At 37.3% G+C, this 23563-nt stretch overlaps 2 protein-coding genes across 4 annotated transcripts; one reads left to right on the forward strand and one right to left on the reverse strand.

Annotated features, from left to right (window-relative positions):
- The first annotated feature begins 293 nt into the window (after positions 1-293).
- On the forward strand, positions 294-13311 carry LOC112047364 (regulator of gene activity). Of its 3 annotated transcripts, XM_024084466.2 has the most exons (9): positions 294-654; positions 2374-2643; positions 3154-3337; positions 5258-5428; positions 7392-7424; positions 8605-8809; positions 9558-9722; positions 10435-10570; positions 13190-13311. In XM_024084466.2, the coding sequence occupies exons 2-9, from the start codon at positions 2377-2379 to the stop codon at positions 13262-13264; spliced, it is 1236 nt and encodes a 411-aa protein (XP_023940234.1). In that variant the 5' UTR covers positions 294-654; positions 2374-2376; the 3' UTR covers positions 13265-13311. The 3 variants fall into 3 exon arrangements, with proteins under 3 accessions (XP_023940234.1, XP_023940237.1, XP_023940236.1); XM_024084468.2 differs by lacking the exon at positions 7392-7424 and having other exon boundaries at positions 312-654; XM_024084469.2 differs by lacking the exons at positions 5258-5428; positions 7392-7424 and having other exon boundaries at positions 311-654.
- Positions 13312-14661: 1350 nt separating this feature from the next.
- On the reverse strand, positions 14662-22715 carry LOC112047365 (hsp90 co-chaperone Cdc37). The gene is made up of 5 exons (XM_024084471.2): positions 22537-22715; positions 21359-21925; positions 20440-20555; positions 19508-19697; positions 14662-16120 (listed from the first exon to the last, which is right to left on the reverse strand). The coding sequence occupies exons 1-5, from the start codon at positions 22567-22569 to the stop codon at positions 15908-15910; spliced, it is 1119 nt and encodes a 372-aa protein (XP_023940239.1). The 5' UTR covers positions 22570-22715; the 3' UTR covers positions 14662-15907.
- Positions 22716-23563: the final 848 nt, after the last annotated feature.

The raw sequence follows: 23563 nt of genomic DNA on the forward strand, positions 1-23563 counted from the left end.
ATTGCTAATAAATGTATAGAATTCAACCACTTTTATTATAAGTAAAGATTCTTAAAATTGAATTATACAATATCTTTCAAATTCTATCCTGAAATAAAAAATGTCAAGAATGTGGTAACACTGCCATCGTGATCACTTTGAAATAGTCAAAATACTTCCTTATTTATCACGTAAAATTATTAATATCCTTAAATTTTAACAGTGTCATTTAGAACTAATACAAAAATAATATTTTTAATAAAATTTTCGTGTGACTGCATAATTTTAAGTGCATTGTTTTTAGAAAAAGTGGGAAGTGTGAGCGATTAATGTGAACTTGTTTCCGCATTTAACAATATGGCTGCCAGTTGTTTAGGGTAATGTGGCGTTCGACAAATCTGAGTGAAATTGTTTTAATTTATTTTAGCCACGTAAAGATGTATAAAGATTTAAGAGTTTTATAGCAGTGATTCATGGAAAAGCTGCAATAAATATACTTTAAGTTGGTGAATAAAATTCTGAATGCGGAGAAATTGTCTTAAAAATTGAACAGTCAACAAACTTTTGTTTGTTTCGTCGAGTGGATATATTTAATTCTCTTGGATGAGACTTGATTATGAACCAACCATAAGGTTATTAAATTAGTGAAACAGGGACTGACTTGAAACACATTAGGTAAATATTATTTTTTAAATATACTACTGAAATTTGAAAATGGAATGTCCAATGTCGCCATTGTTTGACAGACGGTTATATATCTTGATCTATGTAATAGGTATACGCTATTTGTTATTATTGACTATCGTTATCGTATATTTATCAGCATTAAAAGTTTATTTAAAATATCTTTATATACCCTTTAACCTGTACGCAGTGAGCTGATTAAATAGGCAGATGTTTTCATTCAAAAACATCAAACTGATGATTATTGCATTTTCAATATGAATAGCAGTTATCATTGAACTGTATAATAAGTCCTCTAAACTCATACGATTGGGCACTATTTAAGTTTTGATGATTGTCTAACATTAAAAAGTATTAATTAGTTGTTTTTTTTTGTATTCTTATTGGACTTTACATTTATTATTATTTAATTCATTCTTTCAATTCAATAGATGACTGTAAAGATTATTCCTGAAACTAATGCCATATGTGAAGTATCAGAAATTACAAGTTGCAGAATGAAATGTTAGTATCGCTATTGCCATCTGCAATTCATGTTATTTAGTAATGCATCCTTTATCAATATTATATGTACATGTACATTGATATAATATGCCAAGATAACTGACAAACAACCTTTGTTGTAATCAAAATAATGTGTAATAATAAATATTAATGTAACACTTGATTCGTCGTTATCAACCCATATACGGCTCACTGCTGAGCTCAAGTCTCCTCTCAGAATGAGAGGGGTTAGGCCAATAGTCCACCACGCTGGCCCAACGCGGATTGGCAGACTTCACACACGCAGAGAATTAAGAAATTCTCTGGTATGCAGGTTTCCTCACGATGTTTTCCTTCACCGATTGAGACACGTGATATTTAATTTCTTAAAATGCACACAACTGAAAAGTTGGAGGTGCATGCCCCGGACCGGATTCGAACCCACACCCTCCGAAATCGAAGGCAGAGGTCATATCCACTGGGCTATCACGGCTCTCACCTTGATTAGTTGAGTTAAATCATAAAGAAATTAAATTGAAGAGTACATAATTGTTGTATTTACTATATTTAATAATACATCTTATTTGTATGTATTATTTTTGTTGTACAATATTTAAAGTAAAACTCATTATAACATATTTTTTTAAATGTTTAAAAGTTATAAGTCTATATTAAACTTAATTTGACAAAAGTAATTGAGTAGTGTAGATTGATGACCAAGTGGTCTGGTATTAATTGAATTGAATAAAGATTATTTTCATTCATATTTACCATATTATATTGAGAAGGCAGGATCAAAGATGTCTAAGGGTGGACAAAGTCATAGGCAAGCACTAGTTTTATATAAATTAGGTATGAAATGAAATGGGTTTTCTACCCTTATTGTTACCCAACTATGGCAAAACCAAAAGGAAGGGTAATTAATGATTTTAGTTAATTTGTTTGTTGACAATCATTCCACATCTAGTTTGTCTTTAATATAGCTCTCAGTGTATTTCTGAGCCTGTATCTTCTCTCTGACAGTCTTGACATTAAAATCTCTTTGGATGTGATTATTACTTATGTATTGCAGAATAAAATCATACTTGACATTAAAATCTCTTTGGATTACTTATGTATTGTGGAATAAAATCATAATGACAGACACCTTAGTAGAGCCTTAAAAATATATTATAAAACGCCTAATGATAATATATTTTGTAAAGCAAATACAAAAACATGTTCCAGGTTATGGCAAACTTGAATTTCCAACAAGCTCCTAGAAGCCTAGCAAGCGGCGGCGTCGGTGGGCGCGTGGGCGCGGGACTCGTGGGCGGCGTGTCTGGGCATGTGACGCCCACGTTCGGTGGCGCGCTGTCGCCCGGGCGCGCCACTGCTATGCCCGGGGGCGCGCCGCCCTCCATGGCCTCGCGGTCGACGCTGTTTGGACAGCGCGCCTTTGCAGACAGGCGGGTGCCCATGCCGACTCCCCTATCACAGGCCAACTCTAATTCTATGGTATGGAAAATATTTGTTGCAAACAACTCTCATTTTAAGTTTTAGACAACTTCTCCCGTAGTTGGTAGTGCAGTAGATATCAACAGAGAGATTTATTTGATTAATTGGAGTGGAATATTAGTCATATTGATGACCTATGGTTCCGAAACTTGGTTGCTCAGTGGGCCTCATAAGAAGGCTCAGAGTCATACAGTAGGTGATAGAACAAGCTATGCTAGGAGTATCTCTGTGTGATTTAATAAGAAATAGGGAGATTCCCAGAAGATCCAAAGTCACCTACATAGCTCAATGAATCGCGAAACTAAAGTGGCAATAGGCAGGGTACATAGTTTGAAGAGTCAATGGACATTGGGGTCCCAAAGTGCTAGAATGGTGACCTGCAATAGAAAGTGCAGCGTTGGTCAACTCACCACCCGGTGGACTGACATCATATAGTTTACATCGAGTTTCACGCGGACGAAGTCGCGGGCGTCCGCTAGTTCTTTTATAAAAAAATGTCATTGGTTACAGTCGAGTATGGCGAATCTGTCTCGTTTCAACGCGGGGAACAACTACCACTCCGTGTTCGGCGAGGGCGGGGACACGTCGACGCCGCCGCTGCTGGACCTCAGCGAGTTCCCCTCGCTCACGGCGCGCGGCGCGGGCGACCAGGCGCCCACCGCGGCCCCACCGCCCCCCGGCTCTAAACCTTACGGTATGCCATCATCATTATCATTGTTCTATATTAGAGCGAGTATCCAAAGCTGCTCTAATAGGATCTTACCAAATTTGGATAGGTAGGGAGAACAACACGAGCAGAGTGTTGATCGATCGTCAAGGAATTCCTTAACCCTACATCCAGTAGTCACAAGTCCTGGATTTTGCTTGATGTTTTTCTCTCTACCAAGAATGCTAAGATATTCGTCTCATATTTATTAGCCAACATAAACTCTTGAAATATATATATATATATATATTCAAAGTAGTAATTTAAATCTTCGATAGATGGCATGTTGTAATATAATTAATGTTTAACTGTTTTAAAATGATCATTTGCACAAAAAAACCTATACCTGGGTTCCCGGGGCTGATGTTGACCCACCAGCTAATAAACCACCACCTCTCTACTTTTCGATTATGTGCATTTTAAGAAAATAAATATCACATGTCTCAAATGGTGACCTGCATACCAGAGAATTTTCTTAATTCTCTTGAGTATGTAAAGTCTGCCAATCCGCATTGGGCTAGCGTGGTGACTAATGGCCTAACCCCTCTCATTCTGAGAGGAGACTCTAGCTTAGCAGTGAGCCGAATATAAGTTGATAATGAAGATGATTTATATACTTAATAGCCGACGCCACGCGGTTTCACCCGCGTAGTTCTCGTTCTCATGAGAATACAGGGATAAAATATAGCCTATGACTCACAAATAAAGTGGCTTTCTAGTCGGTTCAGTAAACCCAGAGATTATTCCCCACAACACCACAAAGTTTACCTCTTTAATGTATTAGTATAGATTTGCCTAACTTTTTGAGTAATCTCTACTAATGTTATAAAGTTGAAGAGTTTGTTTGTTTGTTTGAACGCTCTAATCTCAGGACCTACTGGTCTGATTTGAAAAATTATCGAGGAAGGCTATAGGCTATATTTAATCCCCGTATTCCTATGGTAAAGTGAACCACACGTGTGAAACCTAACGGCGTCTACTAGTTATTGAGATAGTATTACTGATGACGTGGGCACTGGGCAATTAATATAATATATAAATTATTTCAATTAATTTTGTATATTAATGTGATATATCTTTAACTATAGCTGTAAAGTGGTAAACTGTAATGTGCTTTATTCACCATTTGCTTTAAATGTGTTAATATAATACCTACAAAACGTTCATACTGGTATATAAAATATACTCAACACAGACATTATATGTTCGTCGCTTCATTCTTCAGATACAAATAACTAGGTAGTTTCTTTTACTATAAAGCAATCAATATAAGGTCTGAAGTGAGTCATACTCATATCACATATGTCTAAGAGTTAAGTATTTTTAAATTCTGTTTTTGCTTGTTAGAATATGTTTTTCCTCCCAATTGCAAAAAATATTAAGTAGACATTCAGTTTTATTTACAGCTTTTTTACGTATATAGCTTTATTTACGTATATATACAATTCCTCTTATTTTATTTTTAAAAATATATTCAGTAATTATGTTTCAATTTGATCATCTGTATATTTTAATAATATTAACAAAAGGTATATTAACAGAATTTGGCATATAATATCGCAACTACAATTTGTTTATGAAACAAATATGTTGTCTTTTTAAATAACAAAAATCTGTTAAAATATCTTTTTCATTATAGTTATTCTGTGGGTAAGTTATAAATTGTAAACATTTAGATATGTAGATGTAGTTAGTATATGTATTGTAAATAGTACCTTTACTGTTCTCACTGGCAACATTTATAATGTACTCATTCCGATCAATAAGTACATCAATTTTTATTTACAACAACATTTATTTGTTGTTATAAAATTCAACAACTAAAATTTATAGTAACTACAGTTTTTTTTAATTGCGAATGTTACAAATACGGAAACAGATCATAGACAATGATCGTTTTGTTTCCAGTGGGTATGGTGAAGCAGCCAACGTCGGAGCAGTCGGAGTTCACGATGTCCTCGGAGGACTTCCCTGCGCTACCGGGCACGTCGGCGGGGACCCACGTGCCCGACAAACCCGCAGAGTACACGCACGCGCCTGACAAGCCCGTGCGCAAGGGCATACAGACTTCGCCTGACGGTGAGTGCCGTTACTGACGCCACAACACATCCACGTGCCCGACAAACCCGCAGAGTACACGCACGCGCCTGACAAGCCCGTGCGCAAGGGCATACAGACTTCGCCTGACGGTGAGTGCCGTTACTGACGCCACAATACATCCACGTGCCCGACAAACCTGCAGAGTACACGCACGCGCCTGACAAGCCCGTGCGCAAGGGCATACAGACTTCGCCTGACGGTGAGTGCCGTTACTGACGCCACAATACATCCACGTGCACGACAAACCCGCAGAGTACACGCACGCGCCTGACAAGCCCGTGCGCAAGGGCATACAGACTTCGCCTGACGGTGAGTGCCGTTACTGACGCCACAACACATCCACGTGCCCGACAAACCCGCAGAGTACACGCACGCGCCTGACAAGCCCGTGCGCAAGGGCATACAGACTTCGCCTGACGGTGAGTGCCGTTACTGACGCCACAACACATCCACGTGCCCGACAAACCCGCAGAGTACACGCATGCGCCTGACAAGCCCGTGCGCAAGGGCATACAGACTTCGCCTGACGGTGAGTGCCGTTACTGACGCCACAATACATCCACGTGCCCGACAAATCCGCAGAGTACACGCACGCGCCTGACAAGCCCGTGCGCAAGGGCATACAGACTTCGCCTGACGGTGAGTGCCGTTACTGACGCCACAATACATCCACGTGCACGACAAACCCGCAGAGTACACGCACGCGCCTGACAAGCCCGTGCGCAAGGGCATACAGACTTCGCCTGACGGTGAGTGCCGTTACTGACGCCACAACACATCCACGTGCCCGACAAACCCGCAGAGTACACGCACGCGCCTGACAAGCCCGTGCGCAAGGGCATACAGACTTTGCCTGACGGTGAGTGCTGTTACTGACGCCACAACACATCCACGTGCCCGACAAACCTGGAGAGAAGACGCATGCGCCTGACAAGCCCGTGCGCAACGGTATACAGACTTTGCCTGAGGGTGAGTGCCTATACTGACGCTACAACACATCCACGTGCCCGACAAGCCCTTGTGCAAGGAGTATGCCCTTTCACCCTGACGGTGAGTGTCACTGTAGCTGCAATCCGGACCCACGTGATCAATATACATGAATGAATCCCATTCAGTGTATATTTGGTAATATTTTTATCGTAGCAGAGCTACGAGTAGCTTATTTATGGGAAAATGGTAGGCAGTGAAAATCGTATTTCATCTGACCAAGACTAACAAAAATAGCTTGCTCGCTTTATACTTTGTGTTTGTTTTTATTTGATCAGTGCATTATTGGTTTTGTTCTACGAGTATATGTCTTCTGAATATTGAATTCTGATCAAGTAAAAACAATTTTTTTCCTTCTGTGTATATGTATTATTATGGTATGCTATTTCGTCATTATTGTACTCATTCTGTGTTAGTTTTATTTAGAATAGGGTATATGCATGTATTTTTATATTTAATGGATTTTTGACATGAAACTACCATAAAAGTAATATCCCCAGATAAAACAGTTCATTTTGCAAAATAAACTTTTGAAATATCTTGCATAGTTTATTCGAATTAAGGCCAGATGTATCATTGTTTACCTAACCTAACCTGATTATTGTAAAACTATTATCTTATTGTATCGATCTTTAAAATATTAACTACAGCAGTTACAGCATTGAAAAAACTGATTCAAGATGAAAAAAAATTTAGAAAAATCCGAAAAAAAAAATACAATTTGGTCACCCTAGGAATTTTTCAAAACTATTCAAACTAGTTTTAGATAATTAGGTGGTGTATCTACCATTTTTGTTTTATTCAATAATTACGGGACACCCTGTATATGTATATAATAATAAATTGCTATAATGCATGCCCTATGTTTAAAAGTGCGGAGACATTTTAGCGTTATTTTTATAAAGCTTTTCATAATATAATATGCAATAACAACATACTCTTTCTGTCCCAAAAGTTATCACTCAAGGAGCGCATATGGAATACTATGGTGTGTATATTTCTATAGGTATATATATTCTATAAGGAATATGTTGTTTTTTACTTTTTTTTACAATCAATTTTATTATTATTTAACATTTTCTTTATGTATTTGACGTTAATGTGATAGCCAGTATATTGGTAAATCTTTGAATAAACTAGTACTATTTTCTACTATGTTAAACTAAGAAATAAAAGTGAGGGGAAAAAAGTAATACAAACAGACCACTAATAACTTCTCCAAACATAAACATTTTGAACATCTGTAGGCGTAGCATATAGGGAGTAAAGTAGGGTAGGGGTAGGGTGGGACTAGGGTAGGTGTAGGGTGGGAGTAGAATAGGATAGGGGTAGGGAATGAGTCAAAGTGAAGCTTGACCGGGTCTGCTATTATGTACTCGTATTTATATAATCCATTATCAGATTCTATATTCGGATATTCGGATAAAATTCGGGATAAAAAAAATCCATTTACTATTTACTAGCAGATGACTCGCTGTTTCACCCGCGTAAATCGCATTCCTATGGGAATATCGAATATGTTTACCGGATGAATTAAACATTGTCATTGAAATTGAAAGAACAACATTTTGACATTGAAAGTTTCAAAGCCCATCTGTGTTCTGCAAACGCCGAAATACAGAATCTTAATTTTAAAAACCTTAAAAACATTATAAAGAGTTGTGAAGCAAAGCAAACCCACGGTGATCGAAGATTTAAATTATTCTACATAAATTAGTGCGACGACATATTAATCACAAAGAATTTAAACAAGTCTTTCTCCCTCAACATCTTCTAACTTTAACCTCATCATGTTTTTTTTTATATTTTAAATACGTATATTTTTTTCTGTAAATCATTACTACTTATTCGGTATTTTATTTTTGTGATATTTTTAACCGACTTCAAAAAAATTAGGTTCTCAATTTGACGCGTACGGTTTTTTTATTGTTTGCTACCTCATAACTACTTTACTAACCAATTTACATTTTTTTTTTGTGTTCTTTTAGAGTATACTTCCAGATTGGTCAAATTTTATTTTAATGAAAATTTATTTAGTAAATTAGTGTTAAAATCAAAATAACTGAAATACATCTTTGAAGTCGGTTCCATTTTTATGTTGAAAAGATTATTTCAATATAGTTATTTTTTTTTAAATAACGATGACTTATTCCTTCGTAATTTGGCAGGCAAAGTGACGAATATACCGGAGACGATGATTCCTAACCAGTATGGCATAGTGGGGCTGTTGACCTTCATCCGCGCGGCGGAGTCGGACCCCAGCCTGGTCTCGCTGGCGCTGGGACAGGACCTCACAGCGCTGGGCCTTAATTTAAATTCACCGGACAATTTGTACCTTACCTTCGCTGGACCTTGGGCGGACACACCCTGCAGGTAAACAGATTTTCTTTTAATAATCATCATCGTCATCACAAACAGCAACACGAACATCAACATCATCATCATCATCATCATCAAAGACCCTTATTCGGCCCTTATTCGGCTCACTGTTGAGCACGAGTCTCCTCTCAGAATGAGACGGGTTAGGCGTTGGTCCACCACGCTGGCCCAGTGCTTTTCCTTCAATGTTTGAGACAGTATTGTAGGAAAAGTAGTCTGAGACGGATATGACGTCGCTCGATCACGTGTTGGCTCGTACCGACACAAGGTGGCGCGACTTGCTTCCATAAAGAATAGGGTATTCCATAGGGAGCTAGAGAGAGGTAGCAATTATTGGCGACACAAAGCGCTCGCCGTACGGTTGGCTTCAGTATTTTCGTGGCGTTCGAAGCCGTCCACATTTCTTGTGTAATCCTTTATGGGTTGTTATGGGAGAGTGGCTTGAGTGGAAAAGGGGAGTGTTAATTAACTATCAGGGACGTCCTTAACCCTACATACAATGGTCACAACTTCTTGACTGCACTCAATTCCATTTTAGGGTTTGTTTTCGTAATAGTTTGATTTGTTAATTAAGTTGTCCTGACATGTTGTGAATCAACCTTTGTTCGACATTGGTTTTCTTATTGTTGTAATCCACTTCTGAGTTTGCTAAAAGTATTGTACGCCACTGGACGTAATTAGCCACTGTAGCATTTGTGCTGCAATAGCATGACGGTGGTATAAACAACTATTGTCCTTCCAGGCCACAAGATATGGACTACCACGTGCCGCCCGAGTACCTCATAAACGGCTCGATCAGAGAAAAGCTGGCGCCCCTCCGCCTCAGCCGGTACAAAGAGGACCTCCTGTTCTACCTGTTCTACTGCTTCGTGGGCGACGTGCTGCAGATCGCGGCCGCGGCGGAGCTGTAAGTGTCACTTATTTAATCTCAAATGGTTTAGGATACGGCATTAGATATATAAAAACTCCTCCGTTTTTTTAATTAACTCTTTTTAGTGGAGTCAAAGAATACATAAACAAGCATATGCTGAAGTCCTCCGAAACAGCTCCGATTTTGATGATTTTTTTATGTTATTTAAAATCAGAAATGTTTTGGTGCGGGGACGAAATGATTTAGGTATATTGTTAAAAAATATCTATGCTATTTATATAATAAATAATTTAAAAATACTACCGACTTCAGAAATACAAACGTATGCAGAAAACTAATAAGTGAAAGAAAATATTCTTTTTATGTGTCAGGACAGCTCATGTCCGATTTTAATATTTCTTTTTTTAATGAAAAGGGTATATTCCGTACATGGTCCCATATAAATTTAGAAAAACAATTTCAACTCTAAAAAACAAGGGATGATTATTTGTGTACCTATTCATTTTAGTGTTTGAAAGGTTATACCGGGTTTCTTCATCATTAGGTTCCTTGCAAGTTGATTTGAATGTTTTTGGTATGTTATCATTGAGTGTGCAACTTCTGTCTTTATAAAGCTTCATTTAAAATGAAAAAATATGTTTATACTTGAAAAGTTCACACAAAGCTCTCCTATTATTAAAAAATGAGATTGTATCGGGTGTACATTATTATTATTATAATAAGTTTGATAAAACCTTGTTGTCGGTAGATACAACCGCGAGTGGCGGTATCACATGGAGGAGAAGGTGTGGATCTCGCAGGCGCCCGGCATGCCCATGGTGGAGAAGACGAGCACTTACGAGCGCGGCACGTATTACTTCTTCGACGCGCACAACTGGAGAAAGGTACTGTGTCTACTTCAACCGTCTCAGACCAATTATCATAGGACTTGCCTCGAAAGACGTTACTCCTGTGTCAAAAGTATATTATGATCAGGTACTTTCAAGTATTTTTTCGCTGATACGATTGTGCTCCTTATTTATAAATAGACAAGGTTCGATTTTCTATGCAAGTATTTTCAACTTGCAGGGCTCGATGCTTTAGTTTGACTGCCGTCATACTATACACAGACATAATATTTGCATAGAAGATTGATCCCTATTCCTTTGGAAATTAGGAGCACAATCCTATAGCGAAAAAAATAGAATAGAATAGAATAGAATAGAATAGAATATATCTTTATTTGTCCACACACGAGTAATAAAATAAAATAAACAAACAGAACACACAAATATCTGGTCGTGGACAAAAAAGGTATCCACCTCAGCACGATGCCACAGCGAGCTGTGGCGCTGGTTTTCAGGTGAAACCTTGTGAGTTCACGGACGTGTCTACGTGACGTGTCTTAACTTAAAACTTATACATGAATACAAAGTAAAATAACATAATGAAACAAGAACGAACAGAGTAATAAAATAACAAAATTAACATTTATGGGAAACTAAAATTAACAAGGAAAATCAAACAATAATTAATACGAGTCAACCTGTAAAATGAACGATCTGCCGCCACCATAGTGTTGTAGTAAGGAGAAAAGGAATTAGTACTAGGGGTTATTTGTTTGCTGATCCAATAATAAAAGAGCTTTATATTTAGTCTTAAATAACCCAATAGTACGTATATCTCGCATTGGTGGAGGTAAGTCATTCCAACACTTAGTGGCGGCAAATTTGAAACTACCACGAAACACAGCGCTTTTGTGATGAGGCATCGATAAAACTATAGAGGTGTTCCGTAATCGACCTGTTGTCCGGTTTTCTATCCACCTCAATTTATTTACAAGGTACTCTGGGACACCGTTCTTTATCACGCCAAAGAGCAAAGTAGCAAAATGTAGTTTTCGACGCGAATCCATTTTTAAATGGTTTGCGTTGTTAATATACGGTGTAACGTGACTCCTTGGCGGAATATTGTAACAATAGCGAGCGCAGGCATTCTGGACACGCTGTATTAGCTTTTTAGTTCTAACTAGCAATCTACCACCAAATACTTTAAAGAATTTTATTTTGCTAATTAGAGAACCGTAAGACTACCAACGTTTCCAGAGAGGCTGTTAAAAGATACACGATATAGTAATAATAAGTAACAGTATTTTCCAAAACAATAGAGAAGGTTATTTTTACACATAAATAATAAACAAAACAACTTAAGAAGCTTTCTCTTAACTTCTGGATCAAGGGTCCATTACAGAAGGCAGTTATTCTTGAGACGGCGCGAATTGTGAGAAGGTTCCTCACTCTGGAGCCCTGACCACCGGTTGCTTGGGCACACAAATGTCCCGCATGTGGGATAAATGTTTATAAATAACAAAACGCCATTTTTTACTAATGAAAAACGCGTTGATATTGTAACGACCCTCGTTATTACTATAAGATAAGCAAATCACTGATTCATCTCTACACTGGTAAGGCAAGCAGACCGCGCACGACCACTCAGGTCGAACGCCGATGACAGACTGACTCATTGCCCAATGCCCCCACTACCAATGTATGAGATGTAGTATTGTAGGTATTTATTTAGTACTAGCGGATGCCCGCGACTTCGTCCGCGTGAAAGTCGTTGTAAACTTTCAACTACCCCTATCCTACCCTACCCTACCTCTACCGTACCCCTACCCTACCCTACCCTATCCCAACCCTACCCCTACCCTACCCTACCCTACCCCTACCCTACTCATTAAGGCCGCACTTTATTTATTCCTCCCACCGCGAGTCGCGTCGAGCGCGGCAACCGTTACACAAAAATAAATCCCTTAAAGCATGAATTAGTATTCACGCGCGATGGCTTAGCGTATTTCATGTATAACTTTGGTGTTTCTTTACCGATTTTTATGAATATTTTTTTATTGAATAGGTAATGTTAACTTTCTTATTTGGGATGAGTGATGAGTGTTATAAACATAAGAGTAGACAAATATAATTAGAAAGCTCCGAACTGCTTAACTATCGGGAGTTACACGTGTTATTGTGAGTCAACCATAAAAGATAGACATATATATGCTATTGTGTTTTTATAGATAATTTTAAGGAAAACATTTCCGTCATACATGATTTCTATGTAGATTTAACCATTAAGGCTGTACCCGCGACGGAAGCTTAAAAAATTGAGTAACTTCTCCCGTTTTCTCAACATTTCTCTTCACTGCTCTGCTCCTATTGATCGTAGCGTAATGAAAAGTATACTATTACCTGCCCAGGAGTATGTTGAATAATTGTACCAAGTTTCGTTAAAATCCGTCCAGTAGTTTTTGTTTCTATAAAGAACAATACAGACAGACAAACAAAAATTTTACTGATTGCATTTTTGGTATTGCATCACTATCGATCACTAATCACCCCCTGATAGTTATTTTGGAAATATATTTCATGTACAGAATTGACCTCTCTACAGATTTATTATAAGTATAGATACACAAACACCACAGTTTTTTTTGTAATTTTTTGAAATGTAATATTTTGTTGTAGGTGGCGAAGGAATTCCACTTAGATTACAGCAAGCTGGAGGGTCGGCCGCAGTTGCCGCCGCACGTGCTCACGTAGCGCGCCCAAACCTAATGTAGTTTTGTTATATAAAAGTACAAGTTAAATGTAATGACTTTTATTTCATTCACAGCCAGTTTCTTCATCGCAAGTAACAGTCAAAGTAACGTCATAAATCAAAAGTGACGGTCTTATTCACTTAAAAATAAAGTCTTCTTTACTACTTTGACGGCCGTGGCGCAGTGGGTAGTGACCCTGCTTTCTGCATCCACGGTCGTGGGTTCGATTCCCACAACTGGAAAATATTTGTGTGATGAGCATGGGTGTTTTCCAGTGTCTGTGTGTATTTATACATTATATAAGTATTTTATATGTAGTATATAAATGTATATGAATATTATAATATCAACTATCTTAGTACCCATAACACAAGCTACTCTGTATGTTTACTTTGGGGCTAGATAGTGATGTGTATTGTTTAAGTATATATATTTATTTATTTACTTATTACTTTTACTGTTACTTTAGCTTTACATGAAGAAACTGGCTGTTAGTCGTCATCCTATTTTGTTGGCTTCACTTGTTTTTTTTTTAAAGTTAGCCCTGGACTATAATCTCAACTGGATGGTAAGTGATGATGCAATTTAAGATGGAAGCGGGCTAACTTGTTAGGAGAAGCATGCAAATCCGCACACCTTTCAGTTTCTACACGGCATCGTACCGGAACGCTAAATCGCTTGGCGGTACGTCTTTGTCGGTAGGGTGGTAACTAGCCACGGCCAAAGCCTCCCATCAGCCAGACCTGGACCGATTAAGAAAACCTCAATTGGTCCAGCCGGGGATCGAACCCAGGACCTCCGTCTTGGAAATCCACCGCGTATAGCACTGCGCCACGGAGGCCGTGTAATGTATGTAAGAAAATCTTGGAATCTTAATTTGACCCACTTCCCGGTTTTCGATTAGGATGAAATTTTGCAACGCTCTGAGTTCTGGTGATACATGACTAGCTAAGAAACGTCATTACAAATCCAATATGGCGGTCTTCCCAAGATGGTGGACTGGCTGGTTGAAATCCACCCCCCTATAGAGCCCAGTATCAGTCATTGTACCCTGGCGACATTTGTATAATCAAAGAGGTACATTGACATTGTACCTCTTTGATTATACAAATTTACGTATTTCGAAATAATATTCATCCTCTCCCAAGAAATGCAACACTACTATGGGAAATAATGGGCAGATTGATGGATGATGTTTTCAATGCAGTAGTCGATTTGACGTTTGCTGTCAATTGTCATGTCAGAGTTGCTTTATGGGCGCCATTTTGATATAACTCAAAAATTTTTAAACCTTGTATTTTTTTAAATTTTGATGATATGGGATACAAGAGTGGACTAGAAATGGACCATCTCCTTTTATGCAGTAACAGGCAGCAGGTGTTTTATAAATGAAACATCTTTTTATAATATAGCCGTAAGTTTATTATTGCTCATTTCTGTGGTTTCATTATTTGTGTACATAAATAATTGTGACTGATGAAGCCCAATCTTTATACATCTTTTAAAACAGAACATAACATCTAGCATATAAGGACTACTATAAAGTAATTTATATCTTAAAACTTGTTAATAGAATCTTATTCATGGACTTATTAGAAGTTGAAGATAAGATTGGTGTTATTATAAAGAGAAATTCACAAGTGAATATTTTTAAAACCCCCTATGTGTGAATACCTGGTAGATATTAAATAGATAATTATTAAAAAAAAAAATGACTTCAGATTTTTCGGATTAACATACCTAACCATGAAACTTAGAAGGGAAAAAAATATTTAAAAGAAAAGTGTAGTGTTTGTTTGCTAACTCGGTCTTTGTGTACTCAGCAGAGTTACAAATTAAATTCATTTATTTCAAGTAACCTTAATTTAGAAGGACTTTTGAAATTTCAGGTTATTAGTGACTAGTGATATAAGGACTTTTAGATACAAATTGCTGATTAGAAAATATTTTCAGAATTTTTGGAACCCGCATTAATTAAACAATTATCTAATTAGATAATTATTTTTTTGGTTCTCTCCCTTGTCTACAAATTAAACATAGACAATACAGTAGGTAAAAGTATTAATAGTCAATAAAATTATTTTCCTATATCCGGTGTAAGCTGTCAACCTCATTCAATATTGTCAAATAACACATGATAAAAAAAAACATTAAATCGTAGACAGAGAAGCATGAAACAAAATAATTCCTTAAATTTCTTTAAAAACGCCTTAAACGACCGCGACTACGCGAAGATCACTGACAATCTGTCAGGGTGTGAGTTACGAGCATGTTGCCATGATAAAAATTCTTAATTAATGTTTTCAGCTAATGAAAATTTCATTTAATTAATTAAAAAAAAATATTACATTTTATTTAATTAATTTAAAAAAAATGCGGGTTCTTAAAATTTTTGTATTTCAGGTTTTAAGCCCTAAATTTTATGTTCTTTTAAGATAAATATAATTTGTTCTACTTACTCGACACTCGGAATAAAGGCCCAGCCTCCATACAAAATTGGGACATGTCCTTTCTAAAAGAGTCCAAGTTAGCAAGTACAGGTAAAGTTGTTGTAATTTAAAAGCATACGAAAGTTCACTTGTGTTTCTCTCAAAGGCAAAAAGATAATCTTAATCTAGAAAAATCACAAAAAAAAAAAATATTATCAGTCTAAATCGTCGGTGCTAGCTGAAGGCTTTTCCTTGGCATTGGGGGAAGCGTTCTCTTTAATGGTTGGTTCATCATCATTTTTACCGGGAACCCAGAGCCCGGAGTCCACACATCTCTTCATGTAGTAAATAGCTTCCTGTTCAGGCATTTTGGCGATGGTCGCTTGCAGCAGTGGAACATCTTGGGAGTCAAAACATTTTTTCAGTTCCTGTAATTGATAACAATTTGTCATGTAAATAATATACATGTATGTTTACTTAAAATACTGATAATGTAGCTTTCTATTGATGAAAGAATTTTTAAATTTGGTCCAGTAGTTTAGAAACCTAAGTGAACAAGCAACTTCATAATTTGATATCTCGATGAGACGCTCAAGTTTTTTTTTACTGGTTAGTAACAACTTTGTAGTAAACTCCCTTCCTCCCAACTTGTATCAATAATGAGGTTATACAAGTTGTTATTAACCAGCTGGTTTTTTTGCTGTTGCTTAATTGTTATACAACTTAACAGCCACAATGTCCTACAAATTGGGTGGTACATTATCTCGTTCCGACGCTCAGAATTTTCTATTACCTGGTAACCCAGTTAGCTATCAGAATTAAGAATTTTTGTAAATACAAAAGTTGAGCGTCTCATCAAGATGAAACTACTCACGGAAAATTAACTTGATAGTAATCAATTGTAAAAAATGTTCCACCGATCCTGGGCTAACTTTGTCTACTTAAGATACTGATAAAGTAACTGTATTGGTGAAAGAATTTTTAAATTGGTGTAATAAAATTTAAAGACCTAAGTAAACAAGCAAAAAATTTACTTTATATTATAATATTAAAATTTTTACTTTATATTTTATAAACTAATAGTTTATAAAACATTATTGCACACATATATTTATATGTATACACCGCGCTACGTTATTCGTCTTAAACCAAAATCCCACATAATGTACCCAATGTCTATTATCCATCAGTGTTATTAAAAAAAAAAACAAAGTACAATTCAAGGAGTTACAATTGTAATAAACTTTCAAAAATCGATTATTTTAACACATCCTGTATTTTCAAACATCTACCTACCTCCTCGCCGCAGTCACGTCGGCAGCCCGTCGGTCCCTTTGAGCTTTGAGGTCATTCACTTTAACCTATTTCTTTAAATTAAATTTTATTTTATTTACGGGTGTTAACCCGTACTAGACCTGTGTCGATCGCGATTGATCGAATCTCTGATACCCGATCAGTACTTGTGCGTGAGCGAGTGACGCGGCCGTCAGCGCCTCAAATAATCTGCGAACGATTTTTGTTCACCACACCGAATTGGACTTGTAACAATTATCTGAATCGAATACTCGTCGGTCAGTCGTACAACATCACTCTACAGAATAGCAACCTAAAATCCGATCAGTTCGAAATTTTAACGGCCTTCGTGGCGCAGTGGTGTGCGAGGTGGATTTACAAGACGGAGGTCCTGGGTTCAAACCTCGGTTGGGCCAATTGGTGTTTTGGTCCAGGCCTGGCTGGTGGGAGACTTCGATCGTGGCTCGTTACCACCCTACCGACAAAGACGTACCGCCAAGCCGTGGATTCAAATACTCCCCCTAATAAGTTAGTCCGTTTCCATTTCAGATTGCATAATCACTTACTACATTACCGTCAGGTGAAATTAGTCGATGTTAGGTTAGTCGATGGCTAACTTGTAACGAATAAAAAAAGGGTTCCGATTCATGTCCTCCGGATGTTCAGTTTAAGACTCAAGTAACTACATACTTTAAGTCGAGTCGTAACGATACACAAAACACGAAAGACCCGTGACCCGAATGATCGAATTATTAAGACCCAACCAATCACCTTGCGTTATAAGAAATGATCGAAAGATACATTTCTTACCTGTACCTATTTTTGGACATTGCCGACAATAGTTACGGGTTAGGCGGCGAGCGGCGTTATCAAAAAGGAAACCGCAAAAGACTAGGGCTTGCTATTTTTTAAAATATCGGATTCTCGATATATCGATAATTTCAAAATAAATTTTTCGGCTAAATGAAAACTTTTAACAATTAAGTATTTATTAAACTTCACTATTTTTTTATGTAACTAAATTGACAAGTAAATTAATACGATTAAACATGTTTAAAGTTTTGTCTGAGGGTAAAGTAGTGTATACTATCTGAATACATTACGTTTTACTTATTTCGGTGACATTTTCGATAAAATGCAATTAAATAAACTAAAATATGAAAAACGTAATAAAGTATAAATAAAGTAAAGTTGATTATGTTTGATACTGTTTTAGTTTAAATAATTTGCGAGGGATATAAAAAATTAAAACTTGTTAAAAATATCTAGTATCGATATCTACGTTTCAATATCGAACTATCGATATATCGTCCATAAAAATATTAGTAATGAATACTTATCGCTATTAAGTGATAATGTCGATATTTTGATATATCGATATTTTATTAACAGCCCTAGTAAAGACACTGCCGCCGACTAGGTGTATCAAAAATAGTAGGTATGTAGGTATTAAAACAACAAAATTTCTGAAACTAGGTTAAAGTTCATTGACTTCTTCTTTCCAAACAGAAAGAAACAGGATGTTCTGAAGTTTTTTCATCAATTTTAATTTTTTTTTTCGATAGCGTGTGAATGTGCTTCAGCTTATTTTTAATATTACTATAGAGTTTCTCGTAATGGATACATACATGTCGCAGCGGATTATAGACGCGGCCGGTAGCACGGTGTATAGTAGTAGCAGTAGCATAGACAAGAAAGAAGAATAAAAAAAGTGTGTGTCAGCTCCGACGCACGGTTGGAGTTTACTCTTTTCAATAGCAACGCCTGAAAAGTGAAAGGTGCGCAAGCGAGGTGCAGCGCTGCGTGCGCGCCCACCAACAGCGTGCACGTGCGTGCGGACGCGCTAGGCATGTGAACGCTGTTGGCGGCAGCGCACGGTGAAAGGTGCGCAGAATAGGTTGCGCACAAAAAAGGCAACGCTATGCGTTCATCGAATTTTACTGCCCATATTTTTTTCATAACGGAGGCTATATATGAAAAATCTATTCTTAAGGAGTGAACTCCAATAAGTTATGAAATGACATGCGTTACGTTTTTTGTGCGCAACCTATTCTGCGCACCTTTCACCGTGCGCTGCCGCCAACAGCGTGCACATACGTGCGCACCCATGTGCACGCTGTAGGCGGGCGCGCACGCCGCGGCCTGCTGCACCTCGGTTGCGCACCTTTCACTTTTAAGGCGCGAGTATTGAGACGTGCTTCGGGGTAACTTTTTGTTTCTTTTTAACATGCACACTTTTTTTTGTTGGTAAACAGTGCACATCGAGTAGGGCTTTAGTAATGCTTATGTTAAAGAAGACTAAATTTATAGAATTGTAAAATAACTAATAGACTTTATAATATACTTCACATTATATATTTTACTCTTACAATGATATAATCATTAAAATAAATTAGAAAGTTGCGCACTAAAGGTGACACTTTTTCGTTAGTTCAGTTGGTTTTACCCCTCGGATTTTTCTCATACCGGGCTTACATATAAAAAATCGATTCTTAAGAAGTAAACTCCAATAAGATACTTACATCAGGTAACTCCTCATATACTTCAACAGGGTCAAGTCCCCCAGGACCGAGTCTCGCCTTCCTTTCTTCTTCTTCCTGTTCACGAATGGCCTCTTGGATCTTCTCCGCTGCTCTCTTCTTGATTCTGGCTTTGAACTGCTCCAATTCATCATCAAATGAATCTTTGTACGTCTTTTCTGCTATTTGGATTCTGTATCAATAGATGTGTTTGCATGTTAGTGATTAATACACAGTGCATTTAAAATGTTTCTGGAAATATAAATACTACAAAACACTCTGTGGTTATAAAAAATATAAACTATGTTACTTGGAAAAGATGTAGCTTTATAATGGCAAAAGAATTTTTAAAATCAGTTTAGAAGTTTTTGTGTTAAATTGTAACAAAAACTGATTCCTAGTATAATCCTACCACATTCGGCTTGGCAGTGAGATAAGCAGATAATCAAGCAAAAAAGCAGCATTAGCGCTCATCATCAAGGAACCTTTAAACCTACACACAAGTCCTGAAATATGCTTGGCGCTTGCTTTGTCTCTCCAAATTTGCATCCACTGGTCTATATCATTTAGATGGTACTGAAGCTTTTGTGATGCCACTTTAGGATTTGAGTAACTACTTAGAGACGTAGTGTCATCAGTGAAAGTTGCAGTGAGGATAACTGGCATGTCAGGCAAGTCAGCAGTATACAGGGTGTAGAGCATAGGACCTGGCACTTACGAATGAATCAATGGAATGCTAAGATATTATTTATCTTGGCCAAATATCATGGAAACAATAACCTGATGTGACATGTATTGTGCAGCACTAACTTACCTACAACATAGCTACAGTATCTAAGTCGCTAGTTAATGGCAACCACACAAGATTTAGTACAGTCAAGGTTATATAGGAACTGTCAGTAGTGACAGCTGTCACCTGAAGAGCAATAACTTACCTAGAGAAGAAAGATCCCACACAGGCCCTCGGATCCACATCCAACTGTTTAGAGAGCTCCAAGATGTACTGCATGCAGATAGTTTGGTGGGCAACATGAGCCATCAAGTCATGTTTCTGAAATCATAAACAAAAACTATGTAACTACATTATTGCGACTTCTTGTTCTTTTAATGTAATCTAATAATCTTCTATTTTAATAGCCAATCTTGTCAATGTAATGCAACATTTGAGAAACCATTGAGAGTTATTTAGTCAACTTTTATCATCATCTTCAATGGCCCACTATAGGCCTTAGCCTTCATACTTTTCCAATGTTGGTTTATATTACTGTATGTAAACTTTGTTACCTAATCAATTTAACTATAAGATTTGTTAGAGTGACATTTTCTAGCTAGTGGTGCAGGAGCCAAGGTGGTAGATACTAGGTAAGGATTAGTTATAGTTAGACAAGCCAATGGGTCTTGGGGTCCCAAGGTGCTGGAATAACGACCTGCACTAGAAAGGATAGTGTTGGTCAACTGTGCTAACCAGCAGGACTGACAACATCAAGTTAGTCTCATGGAATAGCTACAAAAGGCCTATGTCTTGCAGTGGACATCCATCGGCGGATATGATGATGATGAGGTAAGGATTAGCAAGTGAAGCAGCCTTGATAATGGTAATTAAATGAAAAATGCTACAGTAATGTTCATGGGGAGAACACTATGGCAACAGATGTCCAATACCATGGTAGAATTTTTAGTGGCCAAGTGCAGAAAAGGCCCAGGAAAAAAGAAGAAGAACCATAGTAGAATAGTCTACTCTCTGTCTGCCATACATCTCCTCTAGAAGTATATGTACAATGTATAGACAACCATATATGCTACCAAAGCCAAGAAAAATGATGACTTAAACAAATAAAAATAAAAAAATATTACCTCTTCCATTTCCAAGTTAATACACCAAATGACCAGATAGTTGGCAGTCTCTTCACAGACAAGTTGGCTGTGCTGTTGCAGGAATTGCTTGGAGTCGTCATACTTACGCAGAATACCAAACTGTTTCAGCAACTTCTCGTTATCATTTATGAACTTCCTCATTTTAGCTTCCTTTTCCTCTTCAGTTAAATTTTCTTCCTTTGGCCGCAGTGCTTTTGTGTTTATGATAGTTTTAGTGAAACCAGGCTCACTTATTGTGTCCACATTCCAAGGTGTTTTCTTCTCTTTCTTTCTCAATTCTTCTTCTATCTTCTGTATCTCTCTGTCTTCTTTCTCTAATTCCGCAAGTGACTTCTTTAAGGTGTCCAAATTGGGACTGTTAGGTTCAGTTTTCGCTATTTTCTCTCTGGTCTCAGCGAGTTTTTTAATATTCAAGGCTTTGCGTTGCTCGTGTTCCTCTTTCTCACGTTTTCTCTCCTCCATACGCTCCACACGAGCTTGATGTCGCCAGCGAAATAACGACGGCGTATCAATATTTGGATGCGTTTCATCTTCGTCATCCGAGATCTAAATGAAAATTTAAAAATTTATGTATAGAAAGAATCAAAAATTCATTTATTGTTATGCACACATCACAATATCTCCAATATACTCTTCAAGAACCATACCCTGCGATGACCCAGGATATGGGTAGGAAAACAATAATATTTTTCTTAACTTCACGAAAAATCGAGGAATTAAAACAACAATGTCACGTTATACTGTAGTCTACCTATTGATGTATGTCCTAAGTTTCGGTAAGAAGTGCATGTGAGTCATCTAAATTCGAAATAATTCTTTGCAATTGAACTGTGTAGTATATGTGGATGTTTTTCTTTTCTGGGTCTCTTCCGCACTTGGTACATCAAAGTTGCTCGTTGTGCGCAGTGTTTATGAAGATTGAGGATGCTCCGGTATCGGAGAAGAGTGAAACGGTGGTTTTTCCGGGGTGACAATATCGCTGGGATTCGTCGGTTTTTCGCGGATAAATGAAAAATAATTATTCCATATTCATAATAAACTGATTAGATGTTTTATATACTGGAACACGTAGGAATGCTCCGGAAACTTTGTCACAGTTTGAAACTTGTTGACAATACAAATAACCCAGAAATCATAGCTGGTAATGTTGTACTTACCTCGATGTCCTTCCATTTGCTGTAGTCCACCATTTTTAATAATAATCTCGGTTGGTTTTGTTAAATGTCAAGTTTTCCCGGTTAATTTACACAAAATCTTTATTAAAAACGGCAGTGGAGCAAGAAATGCACGAATGACAATGAAGCGAATCTCGATTTATTCACACAGACGACAAATGAAGGATTTATTTGAAAATTGACATTATTAACGTCAACAATTGACATTTCAATCCCGAATATTCTCAAAGTTTCTGTTTGTTTCATAGATACCATAGATACATGAATGGTTTGTTTAGTATCTATTAATCTGTGGTTCCTGCGTGTTCTGACGTATTATAAACTGCGCACCACGTAAGAAGTCTCGCGGCTAAAACCTGTACTAAAATTGACAGCGCTTCACAGAAATGACATTACGTCATTATGACATTAACGCCGCGTGTGGGGGACTTGTTTCGTGGCGCGGAGTATAGTAAGTATATGTATATTAATTTATCTGTAACTTCAGACCAATTACAAAAGGACCTGACTCGCTAGATGTTACCCCACTGTCAAAGATCAAGAATAAATGATTAACGCGTTTATTTCTATATAATCGATGTTTCATTGTTAAAAATGTTTTCGTAGCGTAAAGAGCTGCTTATGAACGCTGGTTTGTGTAGTTGAATGGCATAAAAAATGGTCAACAACTTGTAGTTCACTGAAAGATGAAGTTACGTTTCATTTTTAAGTATTTCTCACTTAAATTTTAACAAAGTAATAAAAACAATGTAGAAAAAGAATCGATTCTTCTGACGAAACAGCAAATCATCAATCAAGTAATGGAAATATTCTGTGTTACGAGTGTTGAGTGAGTGTACGTGATAGTTCAGTGGATTGCGATTCCCTAGGGTGTGGGTTCGAATCCGCTCCGGGGCATGCACCTCCAACTTTTCAGTGGTGTGCATTTTATGAAAGAAATATCAAGTGTCTTAAAATGTGAAGGAAAACATCGTGAGGAAACCTGCATACCAGAGAATTTTTTTAATTC

The sequence above is a fragment of the Bicyclus anynana genome, chromosome 22 (genome assembly GCF_947172395.1).
Source record: "Bicyclus anynana chromosome 22, ilBicAnyn1.1, whole genome shotgun sequence".
Classification (NCBI taxonomy): Eukaryota; Metazoa; Arthropoda; class Insecta; order Lepidoptera; family Nymphalidae; genus Bicyclus; species Bicyclus anynana.

Excerpts from the sequence above, each read along its gene's own strand:
- LOC112047364 (XM_024084466.2), top strand. The coding sequence starts at position 2,377 with ATGGCAAACTTGAATTTCCAACAAGCTCCTAGAAGCCTAGCAAGCGGC. Across the intron at positions 5,429-7,391 it reads CATACAGACTTCGCCTGACG|TTATCACTCAAGGAGCGCAT; the intron begins GTGAGTGCCGTT and ends CTGTCCCAAAAG. Across the intron at positions 9,723-10,434 it reads ATCGCGGCCGCGGCGGAGCT|ATACAACCGCGAGTGGCGGT; the intron begins GTAAGTGTCACT and ends TGTTGTCGGTAG.
- LOC112047365 (XM_024084471.2), bottom strand. The coding sequence starts at position 22,569 with ATGGTGGACTACAGCAAATGGAAGGACATCGAG. Across the intron at positions 21,926-22,536 it reads GCAAATGGAAGGACATCGAG|ATCTCGGATGACGAAGATGA; the intron begins GTAAGTACAACA and ends ATTTTCATTTAG. Across the intron at positions 16,121-19,507 it reads TATATGAGGAGTTACCTGAT|GAACTGAAAAAATGTTTTGA; the intron begins GTAAGTATCTTA and ends TATCAATTACAG.